This window comes from Oryzias melastigma, linkage group LG9 (assembly GCF_002922805.2).
Source record: "Oryzias melastigma strain HK-1 linkage group LG9, ASM292280v2, whole genome shotgun sequence".
Lineage (NCBI taxonomy): Eukaryota > Metazoa > Chordata > Actinopteri > Beloniformes > Adrianichthyidae > Oryzias > Oryzias melastigma.
The window spans coordinates 23,895,875-23,914,979 of NC_050520.1; the positions used below are offsets into that span (position 1 = coordinate 23,895,875).

At 39.0% G+C, this 19,105-nt stretch overlaps 2 protein-coding genes and 1 long non-coding RNA gene across 4 annotated transcripts in view; all 3 read left to right on the top strand.

The window, feature by feature from the left end:
* The first annotated feature begins 419 nt into the window (after positions 1–419).
* LOC118599104 lies at positions 420–2,560 on the top strand. 2 transcript variants are annotated; one of them, XR_004948394.1, is made up of 4 exons: positions 420–481; positions 565–675; positions 868–978; positions 2,504–2,560. It is a non-coding gene; the product is annotated as an uncharacterized LOC118599104 (long non-coding RNA). The 2 variants fall into 2 exon arrangements; XR_004948393.1 differs by lacking the exon at positions 2,504–2,560 and having other exon boundaries at positions 868–1,121.
* Positions 2,561–3,375: 815 nt separating this feature from the next.
* On the top strand, positions 3,376–3,831 carry LOC118599198 (NLR family CARD domain-containing protein 3-like; the record flags this gene model as incomplete). Its single annotated transcript, XM_036213768.1, has 1 exon — positions 3,376–3,831. A coding segment is annotated over one exon (456 nt), but the record flags the coding sequence as incomplete, so codon positions are not given.
* A 220-nt stretch (positions 3,832–4,051) lies between these two features.
* The window catches only part of LOC118599128 (NLR family CARD domain-containing protein 3-like), a 21,242-nt gene continuing 6,188 nt past the window's right edge, over positions 4,052–19,105 (top strand). The window contains exons 1-3 of the mRNA XM_036213471.1: positions 4,052–4,844; positions 4,940–5,113; positions 5,167–5,185. Coding sequence (XP_036069364.1) covers positions 4,111–4,844; positions 4,940–5,113; positions 5,167–5,185 — 927 coding nt within the window. The 5' untranslated portion in view covers positions 4,052–4,110. The remainder of the gene's footprint in view (positions 4,845–4,939; positions 5,114–5,166; positions 5,186–19,105) is intronic.

Sequence of the window (19,105 nt, forward strand, 5' to 3'; positions counted from 1 at the left end):
TCTTTGATTTGTGTCTGTTGTTCTTGATCTGCTTCATGTTTCCTGAATCGTAGAAACAGGAAGTTTGTTGTTTGTTTGTCAAAGTGAGTGAATGAGTGAAATGTTGCTCCATCATGGAGTGTTTGCTGCTGCAGCTCCATGTCTCCATCTGGTGGAGGGAGAGCAGAAGTGCAGCAGCTGATGTTCAGCAGCTTCCTCTGTCCCACACTGCTGTCTGACTGCATTCACCTGAACCTGAGAGAAAACACAAGAGAAGAGCCCATCAGTGGAGGAGCAGCTGATCTGTTAGTGAAGGAGGATCAGAGCTGATGATGATGAGGGTTTCCTCTGCAGATGAAGGCTGGAAGAAGGTGTGTGTGAGCTGATCCAGTGGATCCAGTCAATCCAGCAGCATGGATCAGTGTGAGGACACACAGGAGGGAGCCCCTCCCTCTAAAAGCACTCTGTGTGGGGAAGATGAGAGCCAGAGCAAAGCTCAGAGGTGAGATGAACATCTCTAACTGTCCAGGACTCTTCTCCATGTCAGAGCTCAGCACTCACACCAGCAACCACCATTCTTCACAGGAACCAACCTGGATCTGGACCTGGATCTGGATCCAGCTGTGTGTCTAACAGGAGTGACAGATCAAATAATTTACCTCCTCACTTCAAAGACATGGATTCAGGGGTAGAACAGTAAGTGTTTGTCAGAAACAAGCTATAAATGTAACTGAAATAAATGTATGAAGTGTCCCAGTTGTCAGAACAATTTTAACAGATCAGTTTGTTTATGATCTGAGATCAATAGTTTAAACATGAAAAATAATCTGATGAACCTCCATAACAAAATAAAGTTATTTTTAATAAAACAAATGTTTTTCTCCTGAGGTTCCAACAGAGATCCGGATCTGGATCTGGATCCAGCTGTGTGTCCAAAAGGAGTGACGACTCAAAGCATCATAATCCAAACTTCAAGTCCATCAGTTCAGCAGTGGAACAGTAAGTGTTTGTCAGAGTTAAAGGAGTCTGGATAATAGTTCAGATGATCAATAGTTTTCAGATGAATGACTTGAGTTCTGGTTCAGTTCTTGATCTCTGTGATCAGACTCTCTTGGATCATCATGTGTGATCAGATCTTTTCATTTGATCTTCTGAGAGTCTCTGAGATCAGAGATGTTGGAGAAACTTTAAACAGAAATAAATCTTTCTACATTTTCTGATCTGGATAAATGTTTGGATCAGAAAAGAAACCGTTTTGTCAAATATGTTAATGATAGTTTTTTATAATGTTAATTCTGACTGAAAATCATCCACTACATCTCTGAGTCCTCTATTTAGGTCCACAAAAACCAGAGCTAATATTTAATGATCATTTAACAGTAAAGGAATTTACCTCCAATGATGTCATTATAACATGTCCTTAATAGAGGAATTAAAGTAACCCTTGATTCTTTGTGCTCAATTACTAACTGAGAAACAATCTAAACAATCTAACAATGTCTCTCTGATGTTCTTCATAAATGTGTAAAAACTTTATTAATCCATTCAGGTCAGCTGACCCTCCAGAGGTCATTATTATTACAGCAACATCTGTTTCTTCTGTTTTAAAGGATCTTTTAATAAACTGGATAAATTCAGGATCAGCAATTCAATTACAGCCTTTAATGATGTAATTTAAATATCTGGATTTATATTGTAAAAGTTATGTTTCACTTTGTTAACTAGAGTTTTCTGACCATTTGTTGATTTGCTTTTTTGTTGCTTCTGCTTTTCTAGATTAAGGAAAATATTTTCTTCAATTCTTTGATCCATTGAACGCGATTCTATATCTTTAGATTTTGCAAGAATAAAATGTCCAGTTGGTTTTGTAGTTTATTTAATTCAATAATATCATCTGTTGACAGATTAGATTTTCTCAAAGATTCTTCACGATAGTTAGTTCTCTGTTGCTTTCCTCCTTTCAGTCTCAGAGAATGTTTTTTTTTTTTTTAATTCTCTTCTTTTAAATTTCAACCAATCCCATTGACTCATGAGACGTTTTCAACTTTTACTATTAGTTGTTAATCATTGGTGCAGAAACTAACATCATCCTAAAGCGTGTTGTTGGATTTTCATACTCAACTTCAGTTAGGTCCTAAACAGGAAACATAAGCAGTAACACTGTGGTTGATGTATTTCTGTCTCAAATTATCGTTGTTTTTTTTTATCTGATAAGAACTGTGAGATCAAATGTAGAAAGAAATAACTTTGAGAATTTGGACAGTCTGAAAATTAATGTGAATTTGTGTATTTAGTATGAAGTAAACCAAAAGAATAGTAATTATGGACTTAAAATGAAACCACAAGTCACTGTAAAATGTTTACATATTTGTAAGTTTGGTCTTTTTAGAGTAAAGTTAATAGGACCTGACTTTTTTGTATAAAATTCCAACTGTGACTTTGTGAACTGATCTGACTCCAGTTAGTTTTATTTGAATCCTCCCAGCACAGACAGAATGGATCTGATGGTTCTGGTTCTCCACAGAGTGGACCATCAGAGCTCAGAGACTCCCAGTGGTCCGTCTGTCCAGCAGCATCAAACACAGCTGGACTCCATCTTTCTGGTCTGTACATGAACAACAACTGCTTTTCCATCATTCTGTCCACAGTCATCTCCATGCTGCACTTTGGAGACCAGTGGATTGTCAGTGTGTCCAACATGGAGCTGATGTTTGGCTCCATGACTTCACTCTGATTGGCTCATTCATCTAGAATTCTGTTGCAGCTGCTGGAGGACAACATTGTCACTTTTGTGAAGAAGGAGCTGAAGAAGATCCAGAAGCTTCTGAGTCAGAGGGAGTATGAGGAGGAGGATGAAGATGAAGAGCAGAGGAGCAGCAGAGAGTCACTGATGAAGATCACAGAGAACTTCCTGAGGAGAATGAAGCAGGAGGAGCTGGCTGATCGACTGCAGAGCAGTAAGAGGATTTCTCTGAAGGTTTCAGCTGCTGATAAATGAAGATTTACTGATGTCTCAACACATGGAACCACATGGATTCAAACCCTCATCATTCAGGCTGCAGAGAGTTTATTTACTCTGTTTGTTGTCTTCATTCAGGATCTGCTGCTGCAGTTTGTCGACATAAAGTCCAATCTGGTCTGAAGAAGAAGTTCCAGTGTGTGTTTGAGGGAATCACTAAAGCAGGAAACCCAACCCTTCTGAATGAGATCTACACAGAGCTCTACATCACAGAGGGAGGAACTGGAGAGCTGAATGAAGAACATGAGGTCAGACAGATTGAAGCAGCATCCAGGAAAGCAGACAGAGCAGAAACCAGCATCAGACAAGAAGAGCTCTTTCAACTCCCAGCTGGAAGACAAGAACCAATCAGAACCGTGATGACAAAGGGAGTGGCTGGCATCGGGAAAACAGTCTTAACACAGAAGTTCACTCTGGACTGGGCTGAAGGCAAAGCCAACCAGAACATCCACTTCACATTTCCATTCACTTTCAGAGAGCTGAATGTGCTGAAAGAGGAGAAGTTCAGCTTGGTGGAACTTGTTCATCACTTCTTCCCTGAAACCAAAGAAGCAGGAATCTGCAGCTTTGAAGACTTCCAGGTCGTCTTCATCTTTGATGGTCTGGATGAGTGTCGACTTCCTCTGGACTTCCACAAGACTCGGATCCTAAATGACCCTAGAAAGTCCACCTCAGTGGGTGATCTGCTGACAAACCTCATCAGGGGGAACCTGCTTCCCTCTGCTCGCCTCTGGATAACCACACGACCTGCAGCAGCCAATCAGATCCCTCCTGGATATGTTGATATGGTGACAGAGGTCAGAGGGTTCAATGATCCACAGAAGGAGGAGTACTTCAGGAAGAGATTCAGAGATGAAGAGCAGGCCAGCAGGATCATCTCCCACATCAAGAGATCCCGAAGCCTCCACATCATGTGCCACATCCCAGTCTTCTGCTGGATCACTGCTACAGTTCTGGAGGATCTGCTGAAGAGCAGAGAGGGAGGAGAGCTGCCCAAGAGCCTGACTGAGATGTACATCCACTTCCTGGTGGTTCAGGTCAAAGTCAAGAAGGTCAAGTATGATGGAGGAGCTGAGACAGATCCTCACTGGAGTCCAGAGAGCAGGAAGACGATGGAGTCTCTGGGAAAACTGGCTTTTGAGCAGCTGCAGAAAGGAAACCTGATCTTCTATGAATCCGACCTAACAGAGTGTGGCATCGATATCAGAGCAGCCTCAGTGTACTCAGGAGTGTTCACACAGATCTTTAGAGAGGAGAGAGGCCTGTACCAGGACAAGGTGTTCTGCTTCATCCATCTGAGTGTTCAGGAGTTTCTGGCTGCTCTTCATGTCCACCTGGCCTTCATCACATCTGGAGTCAACCTCATTGAGGAACAACAGAGGACATTAAGCCATCTTTACCAGAGTGCTGTGAACAAGGCGTTACAAAGTCCCAATGGACACCTGGACTTGTTCCTCCGCTTCCTCCTGGGTCTTTCATTACAGACCAATCAGAGTCTCCTACGAGGTCTGGTGACTATGACAGGAAGTAGCTCACGGACCAATCAGGAAACAGTCCAGTACATCAAGGAGAAGATCAGTAAGAATCTGTCTACAGAGAAAAGCATCAACCTGTTCCACTGTCTGAATGAACTGAATGATGGTTCTCTAGTGGAGGAGATCCAACAGTTCCTAAGTTCAGGACATCTCTCCACAGATAAACTGTCTCCTGCTCAGTGGTCTGCTCTGGTCTTCATCTTACTGTCATCGGAAGAAGATCTGGAAGTGTTTGACCTGAAGAAATATTCTCGTTCAGAGGAGGCTCTTCTGAGGCTGCTGCCAGTGATCAAAGCCTCCAACAAATCTCTGTAAGAACTCTCATGAAAATCACCTTCAGTGAACAAATGAATTTGAACGAAAAACAAAAGATTCAATAACTGCTGTCTGTCTTTGTTTTCTTCAGACTGAGAAGCTGTAATCTGTCAGAGAGAAGCTGTGCAGCTCTGTCCTCAGTTCTCAGCTCTCAGTCCTCCAGACTCAGAGATCTGGATCTGAGTTTCAACAAGCTGCAGGATCCAGGAGTGAAGCTTCTGTCTGCTGGACTGGAGAGTTCACACTGTAAACTGGAGAGTCTCAGGTCAGCTTTTATTCAACTGTTTTCCAGGATCTCTCTGTTTGTCTCTGTTTCAGAAGAAAGTGTCAGATAGATGTCAGTGAAAAAGAAAAATCAGAGAACTGCTGCATATGTTTAAAACAACAACAATCTGCTTGAGTTTAAAATCCATTTTTTTCTTTACCTGATGTTTACAAATGTTATCCTGGGTTTTTCACACCAGACTAAAAAGGAGAACCTAAGTCCATCAAGGTGTAGATTTCTGGGATAAGTTCATGTTCTCTATGTTCTTTGAGAGAAAACATGAATCAATCACAGACCTGCAGATTTAAATTGACAAATAGTTGCAGTACAATTTTGACCCACAGAAATCTGCTAGAACTCCAGCAGATAAAACAAATAACCACAGATGATCAGTGATGTCTGTTCTTATAAGTTCCCTTTGAAACATTAAAACGATTATACCTTCAAGTAAAATAATTTCTAATGATAAAGTCATTAGAGTGATGTTGATTTCAAAGACCACAACCATTTATAGAAATAGAAATCTAGTTTATTTCTTATCAGTGATTCACTATTTGCAGAAAGACTTAAACAATTCACAGATTTCCTCCACTGTATGGAGGCTGGAAAGAGCCAGTTTGAAATAAATATATATACCATTAAATAAATAAATGAATGTGTCATTAATTATTTAAAAGTGGCAATAAATAAATAAATAAATGTTGAAATCAATAAATAAATGTGGCATTAAAATATTAAAATGGATCATTTAAACATTTAATGACATATTTATTTATTTCATTGCCATTGTGGGTTAAAAGAGCCAAATTGAAATAAATAAATTTAATATGAAATAAATAAATAAATGTGTCATTAATTATTTAAAAGTGGCATTACAAAAATAAAAGTTTAAATAAATAAATAAATGTTGAAATGAATGTGGCATTAAAATATTAAAATGGAACATTTGGACATTTAATGACATATTTATTTATTTAATTGTCCCTTGTAGGTTAAAAGAGCAAAATTGAAATAAATAAATTTAATATGAAATAAATAAATAAATGTGTCATTAAATATTTAAAAGTGGCTATAAATAAATAAAAGTTTAAATAAATAAATAAATGTTGAAATAAATGTGGCATTAAAATATGAAAAGAGCCATTAAAAAGAACTTCTTAACATTTCATAATATATTTATTTATTTCATGATTTAATGACACACCATTCAAATGCAATCTGTCAAACTCTGCCGTCAAACTCAGTGGGCGGGCCCAAATCTCTCCATTTCTCTGGCCTGCAGTGTTGCCAGAATTGGGCGGTTTCCCGCCCAATCTGGGGGTTTTTGGTTCTAAATTTGCGGGCAAAAATGGCTTTAGGCGGGTAGGTATATCTAGGGCGGGCTTAGGGTCGGTTCGGCGGTTTTTATTTCCTTATAAAAATGAAAGTAGCGGACTTAGTTAAGCTGGGTGGCGATCAGACTTCCACTAATGTTCTATGTTCTGAGGCTCAGTGAACGCACCAGGAGGAGACGCTTCATGGTCCTGGGCTCTGTCGTTGAGGGGATTGCTGCCTCGCCTGCCAATAAATGTGTTCAAAAGCTTTGGGCTCGGTCTGGGAGGGGCTTTCTGCTAATTTTTTTAGTGTGATTATCATTATATTGAGTGGTGTGTTTTGGCTGGTTTATACTTCGAACCGACTCGTAATCGAATTTGACACCTGCTGGTGACGTCACACACAACTGGAATTTTACACCCAGTGTGCAATAACCGGCGGATCGCGTAATTTAACTTGAATTTATTTCAGCGATTGGAGTACGCGACTACGCAGAAAACTGTCCAGAAAAATATCTTTGAACATTGAAAATGATGAGTGTTACAGAACGGAGGCAATATCCAAAGAAGAACATTAGAATATCGCTCAATATGAAGAGTTTTTTTTTTTTTTTCCTTCAGAACCAAAAACTGTACGGCGACAGCGTACTTAATGATGCCGATGAGAAGTGTCACTCTGTGCATTAAAGCCAGGAGCGCGCTTCTGCCTTCATTGAAGAATAAACTCCTTTTCGGCCGCTTCTCGGTACGGAGAAGTGAGGGAGCACGGACACGCACGGACACGCGCACCCTCCTCACTTCATGTCCGCGCTTCCTCTCCACGCTCCGTATAGGGGCTCGGTCGCTGACGTGGGAACGCACCCGTTTGCACACTGCATTCAGGGTTATTTGGCGAGCTCAGTTTCCCATGCCGCACAAAAGCGGAAACTCCGTGGGGAAAAGATCCGGTGTTAACAACGGTGCCGCAGAAGTGAACGGAGAATACATTTTGATTTAGCGAACCTAACAAAAGTTCTTCGTTTCACCAAAACAATGTTTACAGCGTGTATGTGAGTGAGGTGTCAGACAAAAACTTTCAAAACGAAGATTCCCGAGTTTCCTGAGATCAACGGTCCTGCTTTGACGTCCTGTCCATTAAGAAAGATCACAAAGGTCTCCATTACTGATTTCGCCATGACGAGGATTGGACCAGGCCAGAGCAATGGAGCAGCGATGATGAGATTTAGGCCCGCCCAATGAGTTTGACGGCAGAGTTTGACAGATTGCATTTGAATGGTGTGTCCACTTCCTGTTTCATGAAATGTGCCATTAAATCATGAAATAACTAAATATATTATGAAATGTTAAAAAGTGCTTTTTAATGGCTCTTTTCATGTTTTGATGCCACATTTATTTCAACATTTATTTATTTATTTAAACTTTTATTTATTTATTGCCACTTTTAAATATTTAATGACACATTTATTTATTTATTTCATATTAAATGTATTTATTTTAATTTGGCTCTTTTCTACCACGCCGGCAATTAAATAATTAAATATATTATGAAATGTTAAAAAGTGCTTTTTAATGGCTATTTTCATGTTTTGATGCCACATTCATTTCAACATTTATTTATTTATTTAAACTTTTATTTATTTATTGCCACTTTTAAATAATTAATGACACATTTATTTATTTATTTCATATTAAATTTATTTATTTCAATTTGGCTCTTTTAACCTACAAGGGACAATGAAATAAATAAATATGTCATTAAATGTTTATATGATCCATTTAAAATTTTAATGCCACATTTATTTCAACATTTATTTATCGATTTCAACATTTATTTATTTATTGCCACTTTTAAAAATTTAATGAGACATTTATTTATTTATTTAATGGTGTTTATATTTATTTCATTTTGGCTCTTTCCAGACTCCATACCACTGAGCACCAGCTGTTTTTGATCAAGAACTGTCAGGACACTGTTCCCCACAATGCATTGTTTTGTAGTCATTTAGGCGACAGTCAGTGCAGAACCAAATTTCCAGCTGTGCTCGCCTAGGTAGGCACCTTGTACCTGCTCCTTTCTTGCAATAGTTTTATGATGATTGACGTCACAAGAACAAAATGCATTATTTATTAAACTTTATTTATCACATATGTAATAATTATTTGTAAAATGGAATTCACAATTAAGATTCAGTGCATAAGTTGGTTCAAATTTCAAACACATCAGTTTGTGTTTTTGTTTTGAAGGCTGGTTGGCTCTGTTACAAATGGCCACATTTTTCTTTTTTCTTGAACTGAATACAACCCTGACACAAATTATGAGTGAATGAATTCCTTCAGTTGGCTTCATTAATGAGATTCAAAATTAACTGCAAACCTTTATTAGCCATGTGGCAAATGTTGCTCAAAATGTCACAATTTGGTCTTAACTTCTGCCTAGCAAATATTCATTTTCTTCTTTTGTTTCTACACTGGGCACCTGATGTTTCCTTTGACCTATTGCCCATTTTCCACAACCTTTAATTCCTTTTGTCAAAAACTCAGAGTCAAGACGAGTGAAATGCTGGAGACTCCTATTGTTTTTCTTTCACTTTTTAAAAATCTAGTAAACCCATTAAAGTATATAGATTTTATCAATGAAAAACATTTGTTTATTTATGCATTTATTGATTAGGATGAAGCACTCAGTTTCTACTGAGGTGTAGAATCACAAGCAGTGAGTCTAAGCCCCTCCCTTGCCTCTCTACCTGCTTTAGGGGCAGTTCTAGAGTAGCTAGAGGTTGCTATAACAACTTCAAGATTTGGCAAAGTAACTCCTTAGCAACCCAAAATATGTACAGGTCTAAACCTAATGCTTTATTTACAAAATGTCCATTGTGCCTATATTAATTACATGTCATTTCAGATGACTATTTTCACCTGGTTGTTTTATGATTTATTTCCCCTCCGTTACCATCTTCTAACCTCTTTAAACAACGCTCTTTCACCTTCATTTTATGCCCTATGGTTTATGCCCTTCCTTCTTCTTCTTCTCCAAATAAAAAAAAAGATCTAAACATAATCAATATTAAAAATGTTTCGCATATATTACAAAATGGATTTATACAAATATTCACTTTGCATGTCTGAAGATCAATAACCTCCCGTTGTGACAGTAAAATCTGTCTAATACAAGAGGCTCTCAGTGCTTACTTGTTTGCCCAGCTGCTGGACAGGACAGTTAAAAAATGAATTGTCTTTGATTGATTGATTGATTGATTAATCTGGTTTATTTCAAGCATAGATTGTGGACAATACAGGACAAAACAGATTTTTCTCACTCATTACAGAAAGTGGAAAAAATGACAATAGTTTTTTAGAAAATAAAAAAAAAAGCAAAAAAGACACTCATGTAACATTTGATTCACTAAATATTGTAGAAGTTAACTAAAGTCAGTTGAGTTTGATTGATTGATTGATTGATTTAAAATGAGGGGGGAGAAGAAAATGTTTTTAATCCCACCTCTACTTAGTTACTTCATTTTACAGTTTTGCTATGTTGTGTAATCAGGTTCTGATCAGATCAAATGTAAATTGTTTTCTTTTTTTTTTTTAGTAGCCAATTGAAAAGCTTGTTTATTATCGATTACAGTAATATGCTAAAACATTTTTTCATGATTTCAGTTAACAGTAACATCAATCATACATCATGTAGCAGATATATAATACTCATTGATTATCATCAGAATACAGTTTCATAATAATCCAGAAATCCTCCATTCACACTGCAGATCACGTTTTCAAGTAATAATAGAGTGCTTATTGATTATTCTCTGAAATAATTCTCACATATTTTCAGTAAACATTAATGATTCACACAATATGGAAAACTATCGACTATCATTAGAACTCAATGACATGAGTTATCATTGCTGCATGTTTCAGATCAAGTACAGAAAATCAATACTGAATTGATTGTAATCAAAACTTTACTGCACGGTGGTGCAGTGGTCAGCGCTCTTGCCTCACAGCAAGAAGGCCCCGCCTATAAATTGCCCCTAGGTGTGAGAGGAAGTGTTAATGGATGTGTGATTGAGGCCCTGCAACAGACTGGCGACCTGTCCAGGGTAAACCCCGCCTTCACCCATCAGTAGCCGAGATGTCAGTAAATGCTTTCAAAGGAGAACTAAAGACTTTTGAGCTGTTTTTCTGCACAACCTGCTTTTTCCAGTCAGGATGAAGAGAGAAAGGAAAGTTTAGCTCTGCTTCATTCTTTGATTGTGGTGAACATCTTTGAGTTTCTGCAGAGAAACTTCATGCTTTCCTGGACTTTTCTACACTTACAATAGTTTGTTTCCAAAAGTCCAACATAAAATCCAACATTTCTACAAGTTTCTAAATGTGATTTTTGTTCCTGATTTGAAAGGAACCAGAGTGTTTAGTGTCTGCAGAATCTTTCCATGAACAACTGAATGCTGTTTTTCTTTTCTGTCCTTCAGTCTTCATCTGAATCTGTGTTGAACCTCATGGAAACTTTAGCAGTTCCAGTAGAAACATTGATGCTGTCACAGCTGTAGAAATCTGATCTCTAACTGAAGATTCCACTTAAAGCCAGAATGATCTGTTGACTTTGATTCTTCAGACTCTTGTTGTGTCTGTGACCTTCTGTTACGTGCTGCTGCTGCTGTCTGGCCTCTTTTCCATTCGGCTCACCTGGCAGGTGTGGCCAATCTGCCTTGATTGGCAGGTGGTGCCCATATAAGCCAGAGGAGGCCACACCAAGCCAGGCAGGGAGCAGAGCAGCAGGCTGGGTGGTGGTCTGTGTGGTGTTGGTTTGGGTTACTTTTCGTCCTCAGCAATCTTAGATTGCTGGGTTTTGTTGTGTTAGTTTGGGGTTGGACCTTGGTAGTTCTGATTTGCGGGCTTTGTTTCATTTCTGTTCATTAGGTAGTTTTGTTAGGCAGCCCTTAGCAGGGAGCTGCTGACTCTGACGGTTGTCATGACTGGGTCAGCAGTCTCCCTGACTAGGGGTATGATTCTCGCTTGGGGTGCGAGAGGTCCCGGGTTCAAATCCCGGACGAGCCCCCATATGTTATATCCCCACTGATAAACTGGCCCGGAGTCTAGGGGAATGACTGTCAATGGGGAAAATAACATTAAAGATGGACAACCAAACACAAAAGGAACACAGTTTATTTAAATAAAGTGAAAACCTGTGTCCTGAAATAAAGTAAGAATTAGTGGTTAAGGTTAAAAGAACAAACCAAAACGGAGTTGGGACCTTGGCCAAAAGAAAAAGAAGTCAGGGAGACTGCTGACCTAGCCATGACGACCGTCGGAGTCAGCAGCTCCCTGCTAAGGGCTGCCTAACAAAACTACCTAATGAACAGAAATGAAACAAAGCCCGTAAATCAGAACTACCAAGGTCCAACCCCAAACTAACACAACAAAACCCAGCAATCTAAGATTGCTGAGGACGAAAAGTAACCCAAACCAACACCACACAGACCACCACCCAGCCTGCTGCTCTGCTCCCTGCCTGGCTTGGTGTGGCCTCCTCTGGCTTATATGGGCACCACCTGCCAATCAAGGCAGATTGGCCACACCTGCCAGGTGAGCCGAATGGAAAAGAGGCCAGACAGCAGCAGCACGTAACACCTTCAGACACTCAGTTATTACATTGTTCTGTCATTTCTCTCACATCAAATGTGCTGTTAACTATCTCAAAGTGCCTATATCATCCAAAATCAACTTTTTAGAGCTTTTAAATGAATCATAATGCTAATTCCTCAAGAAAAACAACTCAAAGCAGTATTTTGCTCCATTCATGCATCTCTGAACATTTCTCTTAAATTCTGCTCTCTGAGCACCAGCCCCTCCCAATTCAAGAAAGTGTGTCCTCTCATTGTTATGTATGAAAGTGAGGAACAGCCCCTTCCAGGACGATTCTGTGTTACCAGCACTGTTTAGACACACATCCAATTTCTTCACAGAGTTATAAACAAAACACTTTCATTTTAAATGAACAATATGCACATCCGTCTTTACAAAAGTTCAGATGTTTGTTTTCGTAGGTGAAACACAGACTCACTGAAGTCCAAGTCATGTGACTCGAGTCCCCACCTCTGATGCGCTCAGGGTACCTTCAGCCCCCCGCGTGCACGTTTGCGCGCAGCACCTTAACTCCGCCTCATGCATGTTTGTGCGCAGCGGACTGCCACCCTTCTTGCGGGGTGACTGTTCACGTTTGTCTTGAAGAGAAAAAAGTCAGAGAGAAAATAAAACAGAGGACGACTCCCTGTAATGAGTCAGAAGACAAACAGTCACGAAGCTTCGTCATCATCCATGACTGTTGTCACGGTAGATTGGTAAAGTTTCGGTGAAAATAAAAAAGTTGCAGGGTGCGCAACAAATCGCGCAAAGTCTTGAAGGGTCTGATAATGACATATTTGCCGTAATAATTGATCAAATTATTTTAGCAACGATATAAACGATAGAGGAGAAATGCCACAATAGACACTTTTCTATCACCCACACAATATATATCGTCATATCCCAGCACTAAATGTCTACATTTGATTTCTTGAAACAGCCTGCAGTGTGCTGACTCAGGAGGACACAAACATTTCACTAACACTGGTCCCTCTGGACCTCCTTGGTGTTTAAATATATGTATTTAGTTTTTTCAACATTATTTCAACATAAAGACAAACAAACAAATAAAAAATAAATAACAACCACCACCCCCCCACCCCTGCTGTCAACAATTACAGTGCGGTTGTACTATATTAACGGAGTATATATGTAATATTTATAAATACGCATAACCACATACTTGCACACATATATACATATGTACACGTATATATCTGCACCCATATATACATATATATACATATAAACATATACATACAACTACATATAGACCAACATATACCACAACATTTAAATTAAATTGAAAAATCCTTTCAAACAGGATATAGCATTGAATTCCCTAAAATGATGGAGGGAATAAATAAATAAAAATAAATTATAATAATTATAATGATGGAAAAAAGAAGTACACAAACAAACAACTACCTGATGAATAGGAAAAATGAATAAATGGATCAAAAGGATTAAAAGAAAAGCATATTCATTCTGTTATCTTTGTAGATGGATTATTGACAAAGTTCAAGAAGCGATTCCACACATTATAAAATTTATGTTCCGAGCCCTTCAGAGTGTATCTCATTTTCTCGAGCTTAAGATGAAACAAAACATCTTTAACCCAATGCGACACATTTGGTGGTTCAGTGTCTTTCCATTTCAGCAGGATTAAACGTCGTGCTAATAGTGAGGAGAAAGCAATAATCTTGTGACCTCCAGAGGGTAGAGATAGCCTATCGTCACAAATCCCAAAAAGTAGCATCAGTGGGCATGGTGAAACGTTAAATCCAAAAATAGAAGTGTAGGCTTGACAAATACCTTCCCAGAAACACTGTATACGGGGGCATGACCAAAACATATGAATCAGAGTTGCGTCCGCTTGTTTACACCTATCACACGTAGGGTCAGTTTGTGGAAACATTTTTGACAGTTTAGCTTTAAAAAGATGAGCGCGGTGAACTATTTTGAACTGTATGAGGCAGTGTCTTGCACACATCGAAGAATAATTAATTTTTAAGACTGCGTCACTAATGGAGATTTCAAGATCTTGCTCCCAAGCTAGCTTAATATTTTGCATAGAAGGGGGCAGACAGGAAACTGATTTAAGCATTTTAGTAATTGACTTACTCTGAGTGGGATTGAAACAAAAAATATCATCCATTACATTCTTAGATGGTTTGTTTGGAAAACCTGAAATGGACGTAGCAATAAAATGACGAACCTGAAGGTAACGGAAGAAATGTGTGGCTGGCAAACTATAGCTGTTAGATAATTGTTGAAAAGATACAAATTGATTTTTAAAAAATAGTTGGTTAAAAGTTGTGATACCCCCATTAAGCCATTCCTGAAATGTAGCGTCCAATATTGAGGGTGCAAAGAAGTAGTTTGATGCTACCGGAGAGAATAAACTTAATCCTAAATATCCAAAATGTTTTCTGAATTGGTGGCATATTTTGACTGACTCACGTACCACTGGGTTATCAATTACAAGAGGTTTAGATAATGGGAGTTGTGCACCAATTAAAGATGGCAGCGACAGGGACCCAAAAGAAAGTTTTTCCATCTCTACCCAAGGAGGGCCAACCTTGGTTGAATAATATGCCCAAAAAGACACACAGCACAAATTTGCAGCCCAATGATAATACCGAAAGTTTGGAAGTGAGAGCCCACCCTCACGTTTTGCTTTCTGTAGGTGTTCCTTGCGAAGACGTGGTTTTTTACCCTTCCATATAAATGATAAAATGATAGAGTCTAATTCTTTAAAAAAATTATTGGGAATGTAGACAGGCAAGCTTTGAAATAGATACAAACATTTCGGCAGAATAGACATTTTAATTACGTTTACCCTCCCTACCATTGAAAGGTAGAGAGGAGACCACTTAGATAAATCTTGTTGTATGGACATCTTTAGTTTGTTAAGGTTTTCCCTAAAAAGTTTACAAAATTCTCTTGTTACAGTTATGCCTAGATAAACAAAACTGTGTTAAGCGATTTTGAAAGGAGAATCAATTTTTTCTAGGGCAAACTTAGATAAATTAAGAGGCATCAGCTCACTTTTGTGTAGATTAAGTTTGTATCCTGACATACTCCTGAATTTAGTCAGGAGAGTAAGAATATGAGGGATAGTTTCTTCGGCTCTGGATATGAAGAGCAAAAGATCGTCTGCATACAGGGCTAGTTTATGTTCCATACCCCATCTTGAGATACCATGAATGGAAGTGTTGTTTCTAGCTGCTATTGCTAATGGTTCAATAGCAAGAACAAACAAAAGCAGGCTAAGTGGGCATCCCTGTCGCGTACCGCGGTGCAGTCTGAATAGTTTTGAATAAGTATTATTAGTAAGCACCATGGCGGAAGGGCACGCATATAAAAGCTTGATCCAAGACAGAAAGGAGCTGCCAAACCCAAATCTGCGCAGGGTTTCAAAGAGATATTCCCATTCAACCCTATCAAATGCCTTCTCTGCATCCATGGAGATGATGCATTCAGATTTATCGGTGCTTGGAGTATATAAGATATTAAATAACCGTCGAATACTAAAAAAGAAACGTCGATCTTTGATAAAGCCAGTCTGATCGGGAGACACGATGTTAGGCAAAACCTTTTCCAGCCGCCGAGCTAAAACTTTGGCCAGAATTTTACAGTCACAGTTCAAAAGAGAGATTGGTCTATACGAACCACATTCTATGAGGTTTTTATCTTTTTTAGGGAGAAGAGTGATGCATGCTTGATTTAAACTATCAGGAAGTGAGCCTTGTGCCCTGGAGTCTACAAACATTGTAGTCATTAAGGGGACTAATTTTTCAGCGAATGTTACGTAAAATTCGCTGGGTAGGCCATCTAAACCTGCAGATTTATGGGGGTTTAGTGCCCTAATTGCTTCCGCAATTTCTTGATTATGTAATGGTGCATCCAGCATTAGGGCATCATTAGAACTTAAAGTGGTAATTGGTAAATCTCTGAAAAATTCAGATAAAAGACCGGAGTCACAAGTATTATCAGAAGTATATAATCTACTATAGAAAGATTGAAAAGCCGCATTTATTCCTTGCTGATCAGTTATTAGTGTACCATTTTCTGTCATTACCCCATTAATAACTTGTTTAGCCCTTGCGCTTTTTAATTGCCTTGCCAACATTTCGCCCGACTTATCTCCATGTTCATATACATCACTCCGATTTTTTAATAGTAGGTACTCAGTGTGGTGTGAAGTGAGCCTATCATATTCAGCACTGAGAATCAGACGTTCTTTATACAGAGCGTCAGTGGGATTTTGAGAATGTCTACGGTCCACATCGGCAATTTGTTTTCCTAAAGTTTTCTGTCTAGATATTGACTCACGTTTCTTTTTAGCTGTAAAAGAAATGATTTGACCTCTAAGGTAGGCTTTAAGAGCTTCCCAGACAGTTCTGATGGGAACATCAGGTGTCAAATTAATTTCTAAAAACAGGGAGATCTGATCAGAAATATATTTGACAAAATTAACATCGCTTAATAGAAGAGAGTTGAATCTCCAATGTCTCCTATGAGTAAATAAATCTGGTAGGGTAAATTTTAACATTAAAGGTGCATGGTCCGATATCACAATGGGTTGATATTCACATAGTTGAACATTCGGGGTTATCTTCTTATCAATGAAAAAGTAATCAATTCTACTGTAAGACTGGTGTGCACTTGAAAAAAAAGAATATTGTTTATCCTGCGGGTGCAAAAAGCGCCATATATCTAAAATACCATATGTTGAGAGGAAGGACTGCAAGTAAGAAGCAGATTTAGATACAGTGTAGCCAGTTTTTTTAGAAGATCTATCCAAACCCGGATTCATACATAAATTAAAATCCCCTCCTACTATGAGCAGGTGAGAATTCAAGCATGAGATCCGACCAAAGACCTGAGAGAAAAAGAGGGGATCATCATAATTAGGGGCATATATATTAGACAGGATCACATTGAGGTGGAATAATGTACCAATTACTATAACATATCTTCCACTAGGGTCAGCCAAGACAGAAGAAGCAGTGAAAGGTATCCTCTTATGTATAAGAATTGCTGTCCCTCTGGCCTTCTTCTGAAAAGATGAATGAAAAAACTGCCCCACCCATCCACTTTTCAGACGTGAACTATCTGAAGTTTTGAGGTGAGTTTCTTGAATAAACACTATATCCGCGTTCTTATTTTTCAAATGTGTCAGCACTTTTTTTCTTTTGATAGGATTATTCAGACCTTTAACATTCCATGTGATAATATTAATAGAGCTGGCCATAATCATGTTTACTTGTATTTGATATTGAAATGAATCATTATCACATTTTTTAATTTAAAGAGAAAAAAAAATGCAAAATAAGTAGTAAATACAAAAAAACGAAAGAGAGAGAGAGGAAAAAAATTACAAAATACTGACTCATAAGGTAGAGTAGATGGAATGTAAAATGTAGAATTCCCCCATCAGCAGATGTTGACAGCAAAACCCCAAAACCCCAACAAAAAAAGAGTAAAGCAAATAACAATGAAAAGTAAAAAATATCCCTAAATCCCCAGGCGAAATTAGCTGCCAGAATATGCAGCACACCTTCCCTATCTAAATACAAAACTTCCAGATTATTTCAATCTATCTATGCTACATGTATACTGAAATGATAAGTAGCATAAACATCAATTTTACTGGGCCTCCTTAATAAAAGTCTCAAGGCATCATTGTAAGTCACTTTTAGTTTCTGAAGGTGTGCAGTGGAGTGTTTACCACAGTACCTCCAACCATATAGCCACATCTCCTGATCAGGAGTCGACCGCCCTACCGCTGCACTACGGCCGCCCCACAAGAAGGGAGTCAAAAGACAGTTTATTTTGACCAGCAGGGGGAGCCGTCTTCAGTCCGTGTTGGAGCCAGGAGCCTCTGTTACAAAAATAAAAACACCATGAGTTTTGAGGTAAAATGCCCGGCTACATAAAACCATAAAAATACACAAGTACAACAAATAAAAGCAAGCAAGTAAAAAGTGGCCTGACGACTAAAACTATACATCCTGGGTCAATATAAAAACAACAGAATAAAAGTAATGACAGAGGGGTACTTGGCTCAGAGAGGGGTGTATTGTAACACCCTCTGCTGCTTCTTCGTCACTTCCCCCTCTGACCGCTGTCTGGCTCCTGACTCGGCTGCCACGCTGCTCCCCCAGCCTCCTCCTGGCCGTCGCCCCGGCGCTTTCACAGATATTTTTGCGTTTGGAGCAAAAATGTTTTCATATACGTAGTGCCTCATCACACTCTCGCCCTATCTTTGATTGTGCATTCAAAATTTTCTCTGTTTTACGCATAGACTTCAATATATAATTAGACGAATCATCGCTGACGTCACCCATTGACTTCCACAGTCCCTGAAATGAAGCCTGAATGTTCAGCTCATGGCCGGAGTCATATTGGCTGGAGTTAACCCCGCCTCACACGGACGTTCCAAATATGGGGGAAAGGGGTGGGACCGAGTTCACCTGCTTTTCCCCTGATTGTTTTAGTACACGCCCACAGCTCTGCCATCTGCGGTAGAGAATGACATGGGAGTGGATTTTCACTCCTGTCCCGTCCCGCTCCCACAGAGAGTAATCCTGTCCCGTCCCGCTCCCGGACCAAAGTTTAAAAAATAATCCTGTCCCGTCCTGCTCCCGGTAATCTGACTCCCACTCCTGTCCCACTCCCGTCAAAAACGTATCCCGCTCCTGTCCTGCTCCATTATGTTTTTGTTTTTATTTAGTCATAATGTAAAACATTACATTTAATTGTATCTGCTCCTAGCATGTTTCGGAGCAGTAGCTGAGTACACATCTCTACATTTTCAGTTACTGTAGTGCAGTGGTTAGTCAGCCTCCAGGTCACCGGTTCGATTCCCTTAATGACCTTCCAGCATGGAGTTCATTATCTCCTGTCCATGAATGGGTTATTTTATTTTTTTTCAAATTTTATTTTATTTTTTTTAACTTGTCCTGTCCAACAACTGAGCCAACAGATGTGGGCTGAGAGCTTCTTGTGTTGGGCAGATTTTACTGTCACAACAGGGATTTAT